Raw genomic sequence first — 18,756 nt, forward strand, 5'->3', positions numbered from 1 at the left:
GGTGAACAAACATGTGGATAAAGCTGAGCCGGTTGATATTGTATATTTGGATTTTCAGAAGGCATCTGACAAAGTACCTCATGAAAGACTACAGAGGAAATTGGAGAGTCATGGGATAGGAGGTAGTGTTCTATTGTGGATTAAAAACTGGTTAAAAGATAGAAAACAAGAGAGTAGGGTTAAATGATCAGTATTCTCAATGGAGAATGGTAGTTATTGGGGTTCCCCAGGGGTCTGTGCTCAGACTGCTGCTTTTTAACATATTTTTAAATGACCTGGGGGTAACTACTGAGGTAATTAAATTTGCTGATGACACAAAGTTATTCAAAGTCGTTAAATCGCGGAAGGATGTGAAAAATTACAAGAGGACCTTACGAGACTGGGAGACTGGGCGTCTAAATGGCAAATGACGATTAATGTGAGCAAGTGCAAACATGTGGGAAAGAGGAGTCACCGACCAAGAACGGAATCTAGGTGTCGTTGTTGATGATACATTGAAACCTTCTGCTCAGTGTGCTGCGGCAGCTAAGAAAGCAAATAGAATGTTAGGTATTATTAGGAAAGGAATGAAAAACAAAAATGAGGATGTTATAATGCCTTTGTATCGCTCCATGGTGCGACAGCACCTCAAATATTGTGTTCAATTCTGGTCGCCGCATCTCAAAAAACATATAGTGGAATTAGAAAAGATGCAGAGATGGGCAACGAAAATGATAACTGGGATGGGACGACTTCCCTATGAGGAAAGGTTAAAGCGGCTAGCGCTCTTCAGCTTGGAGAAAAGAAGGCTCAGGGGAGATATGATAGACGTCTATAAAATAATGAGTGGAGTGGAACGGGTCAACGTAAAGCGTCTGTTTACGCTTTCCAAAAATACTAGGACTAGGGGGCATGCGATGAAGCTACAAAGTAGTAAATTTAAAACGAATCGGAGAAAATGTTTCTTCACTCAACGTGTAATTCAACTCTGGAATTCGTTGCCAGAAAATGTGGTAAAGGCGGTTAGCTTAGCAGAGTTTAAAAGTGGTTTGGATGGCTTCCTAAAGGAAAAGTCCCTAGACCATTATTAAATTGGACTTGGGGAAAATATTTCTGGGATAAGCAGCATAAAATGTTTTGTACTTTTGCCAGGTATTTGTGACCTGCATTGGCCACTGTTGGAAACAGGATACTGGGCTTGATGGACCTTTGGTCTGTCCCAGTATGGCAATACTTATGTACCAGAAGTTACAAAATTAAATCAAATTGCAGCATACAGATACAGCAATGAACCAAAAAACACGAGCACATGTCCTAGTAAGGGGTAATTTTTTTTTTTAACTTGAGGAGCACTATGTCTGGATTTGCTTACTGTGAATCAAACAGCCAGGAAACATTTGAAAAAATAAAAAACAAAACAAAACACCAGCTAACAAATGGAAACAATTTTGGCAGGAGAAATTGTAACAACCTGGAACACTGAGGAAATTTAGCAGGTTGTTTACTAAAGCTTAGCTCAAGTTATCTGCAGCAGGGTCCATAGGAATAAAATGGGCCCTGCTGCAGACAACGCGAGCTAAACTTTAGTAAACAGGGAGGTTAATGTTGAACAGAAACAGGAATAGTTAATCCTCTACATAAGAGAGTCAAAGAAATATTCGCTGACTATAGATAGTCACATAGAACACTGCTTTTAGAAAAGGAAAGAACAAAAAATTCCTGCTGGTGATCCCTGCTATGAGAAAAAGTCAAACCAGATACCACTGGGAGCTTAAGAAGGAACAGAGCGCTGAAATAACTGAAATAAATTAGAACAGGCTCACCTAATGCAGGTGGACTTCCACAGGAGATAGTGGTGAGGGGTGGGGGGAGAGGGGTGGTAGGGATCTCAAAGACCTCCGCGTTATACCTGAGCTGCCTTTTTTTAAATTTTAAACAAGAGCTTTTGACAGAGAACGTATCCCAACTCAATTGAACCCCAGGCTTTAAACTGGGTCAGGAGAACAAGCCCAGGAGGGCACCCCCAACTCAACTGGAACACAGCTGAGCAGCTGGTTCAGGAGAACAAGCCAAACAGACACCTCCAAACTCAACCAAGTCTCAGTATAAAAAAAAATGGCTCAGGAGCAGAAAATCCCAAAAGAGTATTTAAAGCTTAACTGAAACTAGCTATAAACCAGGAGCAGGGCTGTTTGCCCCTCATCCATCTGCTTGGGAGACAGAGGAAATACTGCACATTTGATGCTGCATAATACTCTTAAGGAGCGAATCACGAGATCTATTTTCTTCCTCTGTCTCCATCCGCTGGTAGAGGGACACAACCCATTGGTCTGGACTGGTCTGATAGGATGCTATGTAATATGCCAATTACTCATAGTCCCCTCCAAAAAGGAGCATCAAAATGAAGGAAATCTGTACTGTGCCTTCCTACAGCATGTTGGAAGTCACTAACAGCTCTAGTTTTGCAAACTATTTGAAATCCATTTTAAAGAAGGCTAAGATCACTAGTGATAAGTTTATTAATAAAAAGCTGGTTGAGAAATACATACTGTTCCATAATCACCCTCATAGACCAGCTGGCTGAAAGTCTCCAATCCTATTAAAAAAAAGAAAAGATGCACATAAAAATCTTAATTGCTGGTACATTCATAAAGCTTGAATGGGATAATAAAATGGATTAAATATAATCCAAAACAGACTGGCAGTTAAACACAAGTGTCAGGCTGGGCAGCTCATCACTAGATTTACAGAACAGTATGTTGTCTAGGAAGAACTCACTTCTGTCTCATTTCTGGTACATTAAGGCTTTTTTAACTGCTATGGGGAACTGAGTCTTGTAAGGGCACTATACTGACATGGAGTGAACACACATTGGAAAAGGGTACTCTGGTACATGTAGTTCTGAAGCACTTTCAGCTGCAATCACAATCTGAGTTCTTTGTACACTTGGAGCCAGCTGGGGAAGCCTCAAACAGCATAAGAGTCAAACGTTAATAGGGGCTAAGAGGGTAAGGGTTCTCAACCCAGTCTGGTTTCAATATGTCCACAACAAAAATGTATAAGATCAATTTGCAGACAACAAAGGAAATACATGCAAATTCAATGTGGACATCGTGGAAACCAGATTGGGTTGAGAACCCCTGTTTATAGTGTTAGCAAAATCCAAGGTCTCACCCATCTAGGAATCTGAGTTGAGACATGCTGGTAAGATTCTCTCTCTGCTTTGGTAAACAAGGGCACTCAATTATGGAGAAGCTAACAAGATCAGTACGAAATGCAAGGGCTGAGTGATATACTGGTTTGGAACTGGGACATTAAATACATGTTTGAATGTCCTGTTATATAAAGTCAGTACCAGATTTTGTGACCAACAGGCTAAGCCCTTACTTTGAAAGCGAGGTGTGACAAAACATGGAAACACTATCCCCCAAGTTCTATAAAGGGTGCTAAAAATTGAGTGCACAATTGTGCATGCAGGGTGTGAAAATAAAAATTAGCTAACGAGCACTAAATTGGTATTATATGCCAATATTTGGCACCAATAAAGCACTAACTGGCACTAATTTGTAGTTACATGCATAAATGACTTACACCTCACTTAGCACCTTATTTCTAGGGCATACAACCAAGGAGGGGGGGGGGGGGCATGTCAAGCAATTAAGTATATGTTAGTTACCATGTAACTGCCAGTATTTGGGCACAACCATTTATACCAGCTATTGACTTGGCATTAAGTGCTCACGCCTAGAGTTAGGCAAAAAAAAATGCAGACTTATGCTAGTGTTCTATAAATGGCAGCTATGTGCAATATTGCCATTATAGAATTAGCGCTTACCGCACACATTTTTGGTACCTAAGGTTTAGCATCCTTTACTGAATTGAGCTCTATGTGAGCATCCTTCCTTGTCTCTGGGAAGAGATTTGTTTCCTTTCCAAGAGAACCAACTCGCACACCATCCTTTGAGAACACAAAATGTATCCTTTGAAGATACGACAAAAGAATTAATGTTAAACATTCTGGCAAGCTGGGCATGCTTTACTCAAAGTTGTAATAGTGATCTGGGAATGAATTGGACTCGCTAGCAAACATGCCAGGAACAGGGTCAGTGGCTATTAAATACGGTCATATACCAGATCTGAGCTTTAAACCCTTTGCACAGTGCTTCCTGGAGAAAACCTATACACCAGAGCATTTTTATTTATAAAGCAGTAGCAACATGTTGGGACAGGAGTTGCTGAATTATTCAGAGATAGCACAGGGTTCCTTTATTTATTTATTACATTTGTACCCCGCTCTTTCCCACATACAGCAGGTCCAGTGCGGCTTACATAGTAAAAGAAAGCATCTTACATGGTAAAGAATACAGTAAAAACAAGGAAATGTAGGAACAGTATTATAAATTGTGATGATCATAACTACTTACATTATGAAAGGCATTACAAAGGACATGTGAAAAGAACGTAATGAACTAGAATAGGGAAGGTAGACAAGGATATGATAGGTGAAAGGGAAGGAGAATGGGAGTTTACCTCTCAAAGCACCCCACACCTTGTTGGCTTTCAGCACAGACACCGGCACTGCAACACTTAAATCATCTTAGAAAAGAAAAAAAAAATGTAACCACATTTAAAGATGATCCTTTGAAAGGGTGAAAGAATACCATACATAATTATTTTGCATGAAAGACACACATAGCTATTTCTTTTTGTAAAGAAGGCTATGGCACTATCCATTTACATGGCTTCAAAACACATGCCTTATTGAACAGTATTAGACAGAATAGATCCATTATCAATACTGACCCCATTTACATAATGTTAGTCGGCCCTCACGCCCGGGATGGTGTAAATAAACTGGACCCTGGTAAGCCTGATGGAAGTAGTCGTGACGGCTCTTCAGGAACCAGTTCCCAGGAGTGAGGAGCAGACAACAGTCACTAACCTCGTCCCCTGCTTCTGAAGCAAGAGAGGAATGTAAACTAATTTCAAGATTTTCCCACTCCTTGAGAGCACAAATCACCAATTCACCATATAAAATTTCAAATGATTAAGAATTTATTTTAAACAGATGTAACCTGTTGCATAACATTTAATAAAATTTATAATGTAAATCAAATAGGTAATTTTATTTCTCTATTCCTTTCACAGGTTTTCTCTCCACATCCCCCAGTCTCAGATAAGTATTCTGATGCTTAACCTCTATTCTTATACTTTACAATATCCAAATAAATTATTCAATTTCTTTTCCAGAATTGTGTTCATATAAGGATTTTGATTCTTTGTGTGATGTTTATGTTTTACAGGGATACCGGACCCAACTTCCCTAGCACCAGGTAAGTATTTATTTTTATATTATGTTCTATTTTTTTCCCCCCCTTTTTGTTCTTTTTCCTTTTCAAAAGTCCCGTTTTTCTAAACGGATGCAGCAATGCAGTCTTTTCCTTACGCTCCTTTTAGCTGGTCGGTAGTCTTTCTTGCGTGGGGGCCCGTGTTCTCAGCTTCACTTCTCCAGCACGTCTTCGCTCTAACCTCACCCTTAAAAAACCAAAAAGGAGGCAAGACCCTCTCTCCCTTGTAAATACCCCCACTTAATGACACTACTTTCTTACACTATCAAAACTTTGGTTCTATTTAACTTTTAAACAAATATAATTATAATTCCCTAGTCTAAAAAACCTAACCTTATTTTATTATGGACCCTAAACTAATAAAGGAGCGATCAGGTGATCAACCGGAACCCAACACAACACCCCACAATCACTCTTTTTCCCCCCCCCCCAGTAACCCTAACATTCACATTCAACTCCCTGTATATACAAATCAGCCCCAACAGCATTAATTCACTCTTTTACACCTAATCCTTATTTATTCACTTTCCTCCTGACCACTCACTCCCTTCTTCCAACTCAAATCCACACCACTCACCCTCAAATCACCTATCTCCACCAGCCACTTCAAAACACACCCTCTCCTCACCAGATCCCAACTCCTTCTGCCAACCGCCAACGACTCCGTATCCAAGGATACGGAGCTTTCGGTGCCATTCCAAGCCCTTCCCAACCAATCAGCCCTCTCCCTTAACATTCCGAGCTTCACTGCTGACCGGCGGAATCTTGGCCAGCAGTGCTAAATCCCCATTTTAATTACTGATTTCCCATAGAAAATAATGGGGAAATCAATAATTAAAATAAAAACCCAACTAAACAACTTCCAATATACCCCAAAATTCCCATCCCCAATAACACTTTTATTCCCTAACTAGCAGTAATTTCAAAATTTAAATTTAACCCTTTCTAAACCATACCACACTATTTCCCCCCAAATCCCCTTTTAAAAATCCCCCAAAAATTCCAAAAAATATCCCAAAAATTCAAACTCCCCCCTCTAAACCTACCCCGTCGAATAAAAAAAATTAACCCTTTCAGAACCCCTTTTAACAGCACCCTATCAAAAACTCCCACTTAAAATATGCAAATTCAAAATCTAACCCGCCACAAAAATCCCTAAAAATTCCCCGACCCCGAAACTGAAAACCGAAATTAAAAAACTCAAAACCCCGATTTTTTAAAAATAAAAAACACTATTTCTACATTTTAAAATTCAATAAAGTAAAATTTCGGGTCAAACGACCCCTTACCTGAAATAAGAATTTCCTCTTTCGCGAAGACCCCCGCTGGTTCCGGTCCCGGTGATCCCTCTTCCAAAACGGAGGAAAAACAAAAAAAACCTCCGTGGCCGGGCCCAAAATTTAGCCCCCGGCTTCGGCCTACACGGAGTCTTTTCGCCGATGCGCGTCGCCGATTCGTGCATGAGGCGCGCTGCCGCATGCACGAACTCCTTGGCTCCTCCCGCCTCTCCTCTTCATTCCGGCCCTGTAAAACGGGCCTCGCCGGCTTCTTCGGCGCTTCTGCGCCCACCACCGAACCCGACTTCATCTTTTCGGGTCCGGGGACATCCGCAATTGTCCCCGGACATGGAAACGACAGCGCTTCTGCGCCCACTACCCCGCGCCCAAACCCCGACGCGAAACGGCCCCAAAACAGGGCCCGAAGACCCCACCAGTTCGCGCTGCCTGCTGCACGATTCGGGGCCCCGAATCGGCCCGAAAAACCTCCCCAGCTCCCTAACGGCCCTGAAATCGGCCCCGACCTCCCGACTCTGCCCCCTGCAACACTGACCCCCCGAAAATGGCAGGACCCCTCAGACCCCAGGTAAGTTTATAAAAAAAAATTATTTTTTATTTCTTTTAACCCCCTCTAACATTATCTTTTCAAGTATTTGAAATAGCTAAGTTACTTACCCGTAGCAGGTTTCTCCGAGGACAGCAGGAAAGTTATCCTTACACTTGAGTAATGTTATCCCGATGAAGCCTGGTGCGGACGCTGCCCAGCACACTTAGTTTCACCGCGCATGTGCAAGTGCCTTTCCCACCCAACGTGCGAATGAGGGACCCTCAGTAATATAAAATAAAATAGAATTCAACTCCAAGGGGAGGTAGGAGGGGCGTAAGGATACCAGTACTTCTATCCTCAGAGAACACCTGCTACAGGTTAGTAACTTCGCTTTCCCCGAGGACAAGGAGGACAGTTGTATCCTTACACTTGGGAATCCCTAGCTACCAGGCTCACTGAAAACAATAGGACAATACAGCCTTGCAACGGCAAGACTAACCTTTGCAGCTGCCTGCTTGTGCTTCTCTCCTCTCAGACAGCTCCAGAGCAGCCGTAAAATGTGCAGGTTCAATTACGGCTGTTCTGGAGCTGTGTATCCCCCCAGAATACACATTAGAATACTAATGAGCTCATTGTAATACATTTGCATAGGGTTCTCGGTGGCTAACGATACTTGGTAGAGCCACGGAAAACACCTTGTGCATTACTAACTACATGATCACTTGCTTTAGACTGGCTAGAGTCTAAAGCAAACATTAATAGCATCGTAAGCTTTCCACATCTGGCCCGGAGGGTCTTGTGTGTCAGGCAGGAAGGCACTCACACATGCATGTTGGGAATGCTGCCAAAGGCCTCTTGATATCACCCAGGTATAAGGATACAACTGTCCTGCTTGTCCTCAGAAAAAAATCAAAAACCTTCAATATTCAGAGGCCCATTAGTTTAGGGAAAGCAACTTGTCTTCAAGGAATAGATACATTTGGTTTTCAGAATACTCTTTAAATATACATAATTTATATAGGATGGTTTTAATTTAAATAGAACCTAAGGGAGTAATATTCAGTCCGTGGCAGTAAGCAGCTTCTAAGATGCTTCCAGCCAAGGGCTGATCTAACCCCTGATATTCAATACCAGGGCATGCGGGGCTCCCAGCACTGAATATCCGGGTATGTGCAAACAACCACCAGCTGATATTCAGACCGGTGCCCAGTTAACTCGGTGCATAAAAGGGAAAGAGAATGGGACTTGATATACCATCTTTTTGTGGTTTTTGCAACTACATTCAAAGCGGTTTCATATCAAAGTTGACAGCCTTTATGCTATCCTAACTTTATGTGCGTTTGCTTGGTGGACTGAATTTTTATTGCTGCTAATCGGCTCTGCCCAAGCTCCATCCCCAGACTGCCCCTAACCTAGCCAGTTAGTGGAGATATTCAGTAGCACTACCCGGTTAAGTACCACTGAATATCATCAGCCAGCTGGGTTTAACAGGGCAGGAGCCTCTCCTGCACCAACGATGAGATCTGGATTAGAATCCTATTCTTCAGACTTTAGGATACTATGGAAGCAATGTTTAAGGTAGGGTAAGGCTATGAAGAGACTACTGGTATGCATTTTACCCTAGTGGGGAGATTACCAAACCATTCAAATTTTGTGTTCTCTTATGGTATTTCCACTTATTGGATTAGCATCATATTTTGCAGTGTCCCAGTGACATCTTGAGGTTAATATTCAGAAGCTCAGAAGCAGAACCACCAAGTTACTTACCTATAACAGGTTGCTCTGTGGATAGCAGGATTTAAGCTGTCAGGTGTGGGTGATGTCATCTGATGGAGCTCAGTGTGGGGAAAACTAGCTGCAATTAACTTTTAGAAGCTTTTAGTGCCTCAACTATACATGTAAACTCTCAACAATGAAAAAGCCCAAACTCCAAAACCAAATGAGAAAATCCAACCCCCATCAACAACTCATCACCCAAATAATCACAATTTCGCTTGATTTATCCAAAGTTTTTTAATTAGTTAGTAGGTTTCTATGTATTTCTCAGTTTTAACCATCAGTCCAACTCTATATGCGTTTTTTTTTTTTTCCACAAATGGTCAAATCTCTTTTTTAAGTGATTTATCTTGCACAATGAAGAAACTGAGCCAATTCCAATCTGCATGCAATGACTTGCAACGTCTTCCAGCAGCTAATAAGCATATCCGGCTAAACTGTGTTTTGAGCATTGGCTGTGCTTCAAGGAATGAAGTCTATGGCTAAACATTGTGTATACACAACAGAGAATAACACAATATCTTATAGCCTGCTATCTACCTTTCTGTTCTATGCAGACTTCAAAAGATAAATCTGGAAATTACCAGAGATTAACAACGTTACATTATGACAAAAAATAAAATTCCCTTTAAAATTAACAATAAAGTCAATGACAAGGAAATAAATGACTGATAATCATTCATTTACAGAATTTAACACAAATTTCCTAAACAGGAGCAAACATTAGGCTACAGCTGAACATACTAGCAGCGACGTTCCGCACTATGAATCCAAGAATTTCTCAGGTCACTGGAAGCATTTCTATACGGGTGTATGCACTCTATGCCCCAAAATAAATAAATACAAATTTTAAAACCCCAATGTCTCCCTCTTTAAAGTAAAAGAATTAAGGTACCCAGGAAAAGCGAAGATACTTACCTGTAGCAGGTATTCTCCGAGGACAGCAGGCTGATTGTTCTCACAAGTGGGTCAACGTCCACGTCAGCCCAGGAAGCAGCTAATTTTTTTTAAGCAAAAAATATCAAAGCTTTGGCCAGAGTCTTCTGGCACATGTACAGCGCGCACCGCGCATGCATGGATGGCTTCCCACCCATTGCGCGAGGGTGCCCCTTCAGTTAAATCAAAAAGCATATAAACAAGAAAAACAACTCCAAAGGGGAGGTAGGTGCGATTGTGAGAACAATCAGCCTACTGTCCTCGGAGAATACCTGCTACAGGTAAGTATCTTCACTTTCTCCGAGGACAAACAGGCTGCTTCTTGTTCTCACAAGTGGGGTATCCCTAGCATCCAGGCTCACTCAAAACAATAAACATTGGTCAATTGGGCCTCGCAACGGCGAGGACATAACATAGGTTAACCTGAAACTATATACAGCTAGCTGAGAGTGCAGCCTGGAACAGAATAAAATGGGCCTAGGGGGGTAGAATTGGATTCTAAACCCCCAACAGATTCTGCAGTACTGACTGCCCAAACCAACTGTCGTGTCGGGTACCCTGCTGAAGGCAGTAGTGAGATGTGAATGTGTGGACTGATGACCACGTTGCAGTCTTGTAAATCTCTTCAATGGAGACTAAGTGAATCACTGACGCAGCCATGGCTCTAACATTATGAGCTGAGACATGGCCCTCCAGAGTCAGCCCAGCTTGGGCATAAGTGAAGGAAATGCAATCTGCTAGCCAATTTGAGATTCTGCGTTTTCCGATGGAGACTCCTCTCCTGTTGGGATCAAAAGAAACAAACTGGGCAGACTGTCTGAAGGGCTTTGTCCGCTCCACGTAAAATGCCAATGCTCTCTTGCAGTCCAACGTGTGCAAACTGCTTTCGCCATGGTGGGTATGAGAATAGGGAAAAAATGTTGGCAAGACAACAGACTGGTTCAGATGGAACTCCGATACCACCTTCGGCAGGAACTTAGGGTGCGTGTGGAGGACTACTCTGTTATGATGAAACTTAGTATAAGGTGCATGCACCACTAAGGCCTGAAGCTCACTGACCCTACAAACTAAAGTAACAGCCACCAAGAAAATGACCTTCCAGGTCAAATACTTCAGACGCCAGGAATTCAGTGGCTCAAAAGGAGCTTTCATCAGCTGGGTGAGAATGATGTTGAGATCCCATGACACTGGTGGAGGTTTGACAGGGGGTTTTGACAAAAGCAAACCTCTCATAAAGCAAACAACTAAAGGCTGTCCAGAGATAGGCTTATCCTTTACACGCCGATAAGCACTAATTGCACTGAGGTGAACCCTTACAGACTCGGGAGACACCCTCTGAAAGACCCAAGGAGGTGAATTCTATGCTTTCAACTTCCAGGCCATGAGAGCCAGAGACTGGAGGTTGGGATGTAGAAGCGACCCCTCGTTCTGAGTGATCAGAGTTGGAAAACACTCGAATCTTCATGGTTCTTCAGAGGACAACTCCAGAAGAAGAGGGAACCAAATCTGGCGAGGCCAAAAAGGAGCAATCAGAATCATGGTTCCATGGTCTTGCTTGAGTTTCACCAAAGTCTGCCCTACTAGAGGTATGGGAGGATACGCATACAGAAGGCCTGTTCCCCAATGTATGAGAAAGGCATCTGACGCTAGTCTGTCATGGGCCTGAAGCCTGGAACAGAACTGAGGGACCTTCTGATTGATCTGAGTGGCAAAAAGATCCACCGAGGGGGTGCCCAAGCTCGGAAGATCTTGCGGGCCATGCCCATGTTCAGTGACCACTCGTGAGGTTGCATTATGCTGCTCAGCCTGTCGGCCAGACCGGTTTATGCCTGCCAGATAAGTGGTTTGGAGAAACATGCCATGACAGCAAGCCCAAATCCACATCTGGACGGCTGACACAAAGGGCGAGATCCAGTACCCCCCTGCTTGTTGGTGTAATACATGGCAACCTGATTGTCTGTTTGAATCAAGATGATTTGATTGGCTAGCCGATCTTTGAAAGCCTTTAGAGTGTTCCAGATTGCTCGTAATTCCAGGAGGTTTATCTGTAGACCTTTTTCCTGAAAGGACCAGGTTCCCTGAGTGTGAAGTCCATCTACATGAGCTCCCCACTCCAGGAGGGATGCATCCATAGTCAGCACTTTTTGTGGCTGAGAAATTTGGAATGGTCGTCCCATGGTCAAATTGAATCGAATCGTCCACTACTGAAGAGAATTCCGAAAATCGGTGGACAGTTGGATCACATCCTCTAGATTCCCCGCAGCCTGATACCACTGGGAAGCTAGGGTCCATTGAGCTGGTCTCATATGTAGATGTGCCATAAGTGTTACATGTACTGTAGAGGCCATGTGCCCCAGAAGTCTCAACATCTGCAGTGATCTGCTGAGATGCTTGAACTACATACACCGGGAACAGAAGGTTGTCTGCCCTTTCCTCGGGGACATAATCTTGAGCATTCCAAGTGTTCAGCAGAGCTCCAATGAATTCCAATTTTTGGACTGGGGTGAGATAGTACTTGGGATACTTTACTAAGAACCCCGTTAGCTCCAGCACCTGAATAGTCATTTGCATGGACTCCAGAGCACCTTCCTTAGAGGTGCTTCACCCGCCAATCGTCGAGATAAGGAAACACATGCACTCCCAGTCAGCAAAGCGATGCTGCGACTACTGCAAGACACTTTGTGAACACTCTGGGTGCAGACGCCAGGCCAAAAGGCAGTACACGGTACTGAAAATGCTGTGTTCCCAGCCCTTAAGTCTAGGATGGGATGCAACCCCCCTCTTTTCTTTTGCACAAGGAAGTACCTGGAATAGAATCCCAGCCCTTCTTCCCCTGGTGGGACGGGTTCGACCGCATGGGCCTTCAGAAGGGCGGAGAGTGCCTACTTTCCGTTATAGAATACTCACTTAACCAGGTATACACAAGTATATGTGTGAGCACTTACACCAGCCATAGAGCTGGTGTAAGTGTGCGTGCCTAAGTTCTACAGACATGTGTGTACTTTTCTGCTCACAGTCTACCCAGACTACACCCATATGTACACCCACCTTCAAATTATACGCTATCAAAGATATGCGCATAATTACAGAACAAGTGGATAAATACCAACATTCTAATAATTTATGCAAGTAACTGACATGTAAATGTTGGTGCCTACTTTATAGAATTACCCCTAAAAGCTTCTAGAAGTTAGCTAAAAATTAAGGAAGATTTTCCCCCCACACCAGGTTCTAATCAAATGATATCATCAACTTGACCTGTAATCATACCTGCCTTTGCAGATATCTACATAAATGCATAGCTAAAGATAATTCATTCTGTTAACAGGTTAAATCGCTGGTAAAACAAACAAAACTCCCCCAAAACAGCTATGTTAGCCAGTAAACTTTAGGAAAGGGATTTTTCTTATCAGACTTTACCACATCTGGCATGGCTCAGAATCCCTTTTAACCAGCCAGTTATCTTTTCACCAGACAGAATTGTCCAGATAAAGACTGCTGGGGCAGGAAATTTAAAAATGAGGATGCATCCACTTAACAGGACAAATCTTTTGAAAATCTGTTTCCTTATAAATATTCCCCCACCTCCACGATTGCTGAACAAGCGGTGTCTGTAGGACTCAAAAAGAAGCATATGAAGACTAATGGATTGTTCCATGGACAATGACTTAGAGAAGCAACAATCTCCCCTCACCCACCACATACTCACAAGACTCATCTGAATCGATGGCAGGGTAGTTATCACATTCAGGATTATATGAGATGATTATGACCTGAAGCTGTAATATCTGATCTCCATCATAAGTTGTTCTTGAAGCATCCTGTCCTTTGGGATATCCAAAAATGTACTCAAAATATCTATCAAGACAAATCAAGAAGACATAAAATAAGAATCTGGAGGACCTACAATTGCCTACTTTTATTTATTAAAAACTTTCTTATTCCGCCTACCTACAAATCTAGAGCCTTTAAGTTGCCTACTTATATCTATATTGATCATGTGCATTTTTGGCAGCTTAAAAAAATGTGAGGACAATTTCTGCCACTTGGAAGAGACAAGCACACTAGTTTTACATAAAGAGTGTATTTAGGACAGTTCTGAATTTGACAACCCCACTCGCTGTCAGAGGGGCCTAGGACTGTTACCCCATACCCGATACTCCCTGGCTTTCAGATCATGAGAAGGGGAGGGGGAAGCAGGCAACACAACTTTTTCTTTCAAGGAAGGAAGGACCACCACAGATCTATCAGCTAAGTCAGTGGTTCCTAAACCTGGTCCTGGAGGTACCCCAGCTAGTCAGGTTTTTGGATATCCACAACGAATATTCATGAGAGAGATTTGAATGCACTGCCTCCACCACATGCAAATCTCTCAAGCATATTCATTGTGGATATTCTGAAAACCTGACTGGCTGGGGTGCCTCCAGGATCAGGTTTGGGAACCACTGAGCTAAATGTTTATGGCTGTATATATTTAAAACTGTTTTTCTACGAGTGACAGAACAGAGACCTATATATAAAATTACACTCTTAACAAAGACAAGAAAGCAAAGTTACTTACCTGTAGCAGATATTCTCTGAGGACATAAGCCAATTATTTTCACATATGGGTCATGTCATCCACGGCGCCCAATGGGGAAACGCTGCCCAGCGTACTGTTCCCCTTAAGAGCTTGAGACAGTGCTCCCACCATACATGTGCAGGTGCCTTCCTGCCCGTCTCATGAGCATGGGACTAGCAGTACAGTTATGTAGCTAAAACAAAATTCACTCCAAGGGGAGGTGGAAGGGTATGTAGGAATAATTGACTTGCTGTCCTCGGAGAATACCTGCTACAGGTAAGTAAAAGCAGGCCATATAATTCTCACAAGTGGAAATTCCTAGTTCCCAGGCTCACCAAAACATCAGGACAATAGGAACTTGCAATGGTGAGGCCAATGAAATCAATTAACCTGAAACTATATACACACACTGGTTGTGAAGGTGCAGCCTGGAACAGAACAGAATGACCCTAAAAGGGTGGAGCTGTATTCTAGACCCCAAATTCTGCAGGCCTGTCAGACCAACCCAGCTGTCATGTCGGGCGTTCTCCTCAAGGCAGCAGTGAGATGTGAATGTGTTGACTGAAGACCATGTTGCAGCCTTGCAAACCTCTTAAATGGAGGCTGATCTCAAGAGTGGTATCAGGCAGCCATGGCTCGGTCATTATGAGTCACGACATGGCCCTCCAGAGTCAGCCCTGCCTGGGCATAAGTGAAAGAGATGCAGTCTGCCAGTCAATTGGAAAGAGTGCATTTACTGATGGCTACCCCCATCCTGTTGGGATGAAAAGAAACAAAAAGCTGGGTGGACTCTCTATGGGGCTTAATCCACTCCAGGTAGAAGGCCAAGGATTGCTTGCAGACCAAAGGTGTGCAGTGTGCTTTCACCAGGATGGGCATGAGGTTTGGGAAAGAATATTGGCAGAACGATTGACTGGTTAAGATGGAATTCTGACACCACCTAGCTAGGAACTTAGGGTGAGTGCAGAGAACTACTCTGTTGTGATGAAACTTAGTGTATGGTGAATCCACTAGTAGTGCCTGAAGCTCACTGACCTGCAAGTTGAAGTAACTGCCACCAAAAACAAGACCTTCCAGATCAAGTACAGAGGACAGGAATCCAGTTGCTCAAAAAGGAGCCTTCATCAGCTGGCTAAGGACAACGTTGAGATCCCATGACACAAGGGGAGGTCAGACGTGGGGCTTCGTCAAAAGTAAACCTCTCATGAATCAAACAACTAGAGGCTGTCCAGAGATGGGCTTACCTTCCACATGGTGATGGGAAGCACTAATTGCACCAAGGTGAACCCTTATAGAGTTAGTCTTAAGACCAGACTCAGTGGTGTAGAAAATATTCATGCAGGTTCTGTGTAGGGCAAGAAAGATCTAGGGTATTGTCCTCACACCAGATAGAAAACCTCCTCGTTTTCTAACACCTCTAAGAATCTTTCCTGGAAGCTATTAAGACCGTGGAGACACCCTCTGGGAGATTCAAGGAGGCAAACTCTACATTCTCAACATCCAGACTATGAGGGCCAGGGACTGAAGGTTGGGATGCAGAAGAGACCCCTTGTTCTGTGTGTTGAAGGTTAGAAAATGGTCCAATCTCCTTGGTCCTTCGGAGGAAGATTCCAGATGAAGCGGGAACCATATCTGCCTGGGCCAATATGGGGCATCAGGATCCTGGTTCTCCAGTCTTGCTCTAGTTTCAGCAAAGTCTTCCCAACAAGAGGAATGGGAGGATATACATACAGCAGGACCTGTCCCCCAAGGCAGGAGGAAGGCGTCCAATGATAGTCTGTCATGCGACCTGAGCATGGAGCAATACTGAGGGACTTTGTGGTTGTACTGAGTGGCAAAGAGATCCACCAAGGGGGTGCCCAACTCTTGGAAAATATCATGGGCAATGCCCATGCAGAGAGATTGCTCATGAGGCTGTATTACCCTGCTCAGTCTGTTGGCTTGGCTGTTCAGTTTCCCCACTAGGTATGTGGCTCCAAGAACCATCCTGTGCAGGATGGCCCAGTTAAGAATATAAGCAATGCCATACTGGGACAAACCAATGGTCCATCAAGCCCAGTAACCCATTTCCAACAGTGGCCAATCCAGGTCACAAGTACCTGGCAAGATCCCAGAACAGTAAAAAAAATTTTATGCTGCTTATCCTAGAAATAATTATTATGTTATACAGGGCTTCTGGTTGATTGTGGAATATAAATTAAGAACCACAGAGACATAACCTCAGGAAATACATGTTATCAACAGAACTATATCATAAAAACAAAAGCATTTAGAAGTATGAAGGACAGGTCATAAAACTTATTACCCAAAATATTTCTGAAACAAAAAGGTTTTAAGAACTCTGCAAAATAATTGATAATTATTAAACAAACACATATCTAGAGGTAGAAAATTCAACAATGAGGGACTCCAATAATGAAAGGGTCAAGCAACTTCTTATGTCTGACAGAGAAAACCATGGAAAAATTTAGCAACATTTGGTCATGGGGTTTTCCTATTGTTGATAGAGTTACCATGTAAAATCTGAACCAAATCACATGAGTGGTGCATCACCACAGATGACATTAAACATAGTAGTGTACAATTTAAACTGAGCCCTGGCCACAAATTCAACTGTACGGGCTGTTGCAAATCTGTCAACTGAAAAAAAACCCCCAAACCTCAACCATGCCGCTGTATTTTGAATAAGCGTTTGATAAGTGTCTTTGTGCGACCATTAAAAATATTACACTAAGCCAGACTGGACAGGGTCAGAGTTTGAACCAATAGTTTAAACTTGTCAGGTACAAAGTAGTTCTGAATCACTCTAAGGGCCCTGTTTACTAAGGCGCGTTTGTGTTTTTTTTACACGCCTACAATTAGCGAACACATTAACCATGTAGGCGCCTACAGGGATACTGTAGGTGCCTACACCGTTAATGTGCGTACATGTTTAATGTGCGTTAAAGATGCTAACGTGCCTATAATGTGGCTTACTAAACAGGGCCCTAAGTTTCTTCAATGTATAGAATGACTTTTTAATTAAAGATTTTACATGGTTAGAAACAATAAACTGTCCACCTCTACCTCTAAAACTCTGGAGCAGAAGTTGAACGTATTTATTCCAATAGAAAAATGCAGAAGAAACCTGAAGGGTCAAATGAACCTAACTAAAGAAACTTAGCTTTTTCTGGGTTTAGTTTGAGTCTATGGATTGAAGTCTAGTCCTCAATAACCTGTACACAACTCCCAAGTTCTTTCAATGTGTTGTTCCAATCTCCAATTACTGGGAAAAAGTAGAGTAATATCATCTGCACAGACAAAACGGTATTTTAAACTCTCCAACACTAAACTCAAAGGTTTGAGCAACACATTGAACAACAAAGTGGGGACTTCCAGAGCAGGACAAATCTTCATTGGTAAGTTATTTGCTGGGAAATTGATTTTAAACTTGGAAAAGGTAGATTTAGAGTTAAATAGGTTATCAGAGTCTCTATTTTTAAGTTACTCTACTTATTTGGCAAAGGCAGTTTATGGAATTTAGGGTTTTCTTTGTTTAGCATTTAAAGTCTGTATTACAGTTTCCCAGGGTAGCAGTTAAGGGACTGTTCTGGAGTTTACCATAACATCAGTGTTGAGCAGAACTGATAGTCACAGTAAACCCCAGTATAGGAGTTTTAACTTTAGTTTTGCAGCACAGCTTAGCCAGTTCAAATAAGGAATATCGAGCTGATAGTCACAGGAAACCCCAGTTTAGAGATTTAGCTTTAGTTTTGCAGCATACCTTAGTTTCTATAGTACCCTTTAAGTTTTAAAACCTTTAAATCTTGAACTTACTGCCACAGCCTACAACATTAACAGATAGCCTCTAGAAGGCACAGCAGGGTCTAGTTTAGTCTTCATTTATAGTCAGCTATTCTAATTAGGATAACAAAAGAGGAGTCCTCTTATAAAGTTTTACTTTCTAAAAAGAAAAAACACTAAATAAATCTCACAATATACCATATAAGCTAAAGACCTTTTAATATTAGATTAATATCCTTAGTACCTTAGCAAGTTTTTAAATTATTGAAAAACTCAAATACAAAGATGGGAGAAAGCAGTCCAACAGCGAGAGGGGTACTATCCAGTCTTTTGCATTGAGTGTCACATGTATAATTATCTCCTAGTTGGTGAGAGGTTATAAGTGTGTAATCAATGCAAACAGCTGCTAGATCTCAAAGAATGGGTCCACTCTCTTGAGGCTAGTGTAGCAAATTTGGAGGAGCTGAGGGAGAGAGAGGAGATATATAGAGGAGACCTGACACTGTAGCGAAGTCCCACCTCCAGTATGGCACAGCTCCTTTGCTGCCT

At 42.5% G+C, this 18,756-nt stretch overlaps 1 protein-coding gene across 1 annotated transcript in view; it reads right to left on the bottom strand.

The window, feature by feature from the left end:
- HEXB (hexosaminidase subunit beta) overlaps positions 1-18,756 on the bottom strand; it is a 158,286-nt gene that overhangs the window by 127,635 nt on the left and 11,895 nt on the right. Inside the window, 3 exon segments of the mRNA XM_030193280.1 lie at positions 2,529-2,575; positions 4,510-4,575; positions 13,573-13,721. Coding sequence (XP_030049140.1) covers positions 2,529-2,575; positions 4,510-4,575; positions 13,573-13,721 — 262 coding nt within the window.

Source organism: Microcaecilia unicolor, chromosome 2 (assembly GCF_901765095.1).
Source record: "Microcaecilia unicolor chromosome 2, aMicUni1.1, whole genome shotgun sequence".
In the NCBI taxonomy this organism is placed as follows: domain Eukaryota; kingdom Metazoa; phylum Chordata; class Amphibia; order Gymnophiona; family Siphonopidae; genus Microcaecilia; species Microcaecilia unicolor.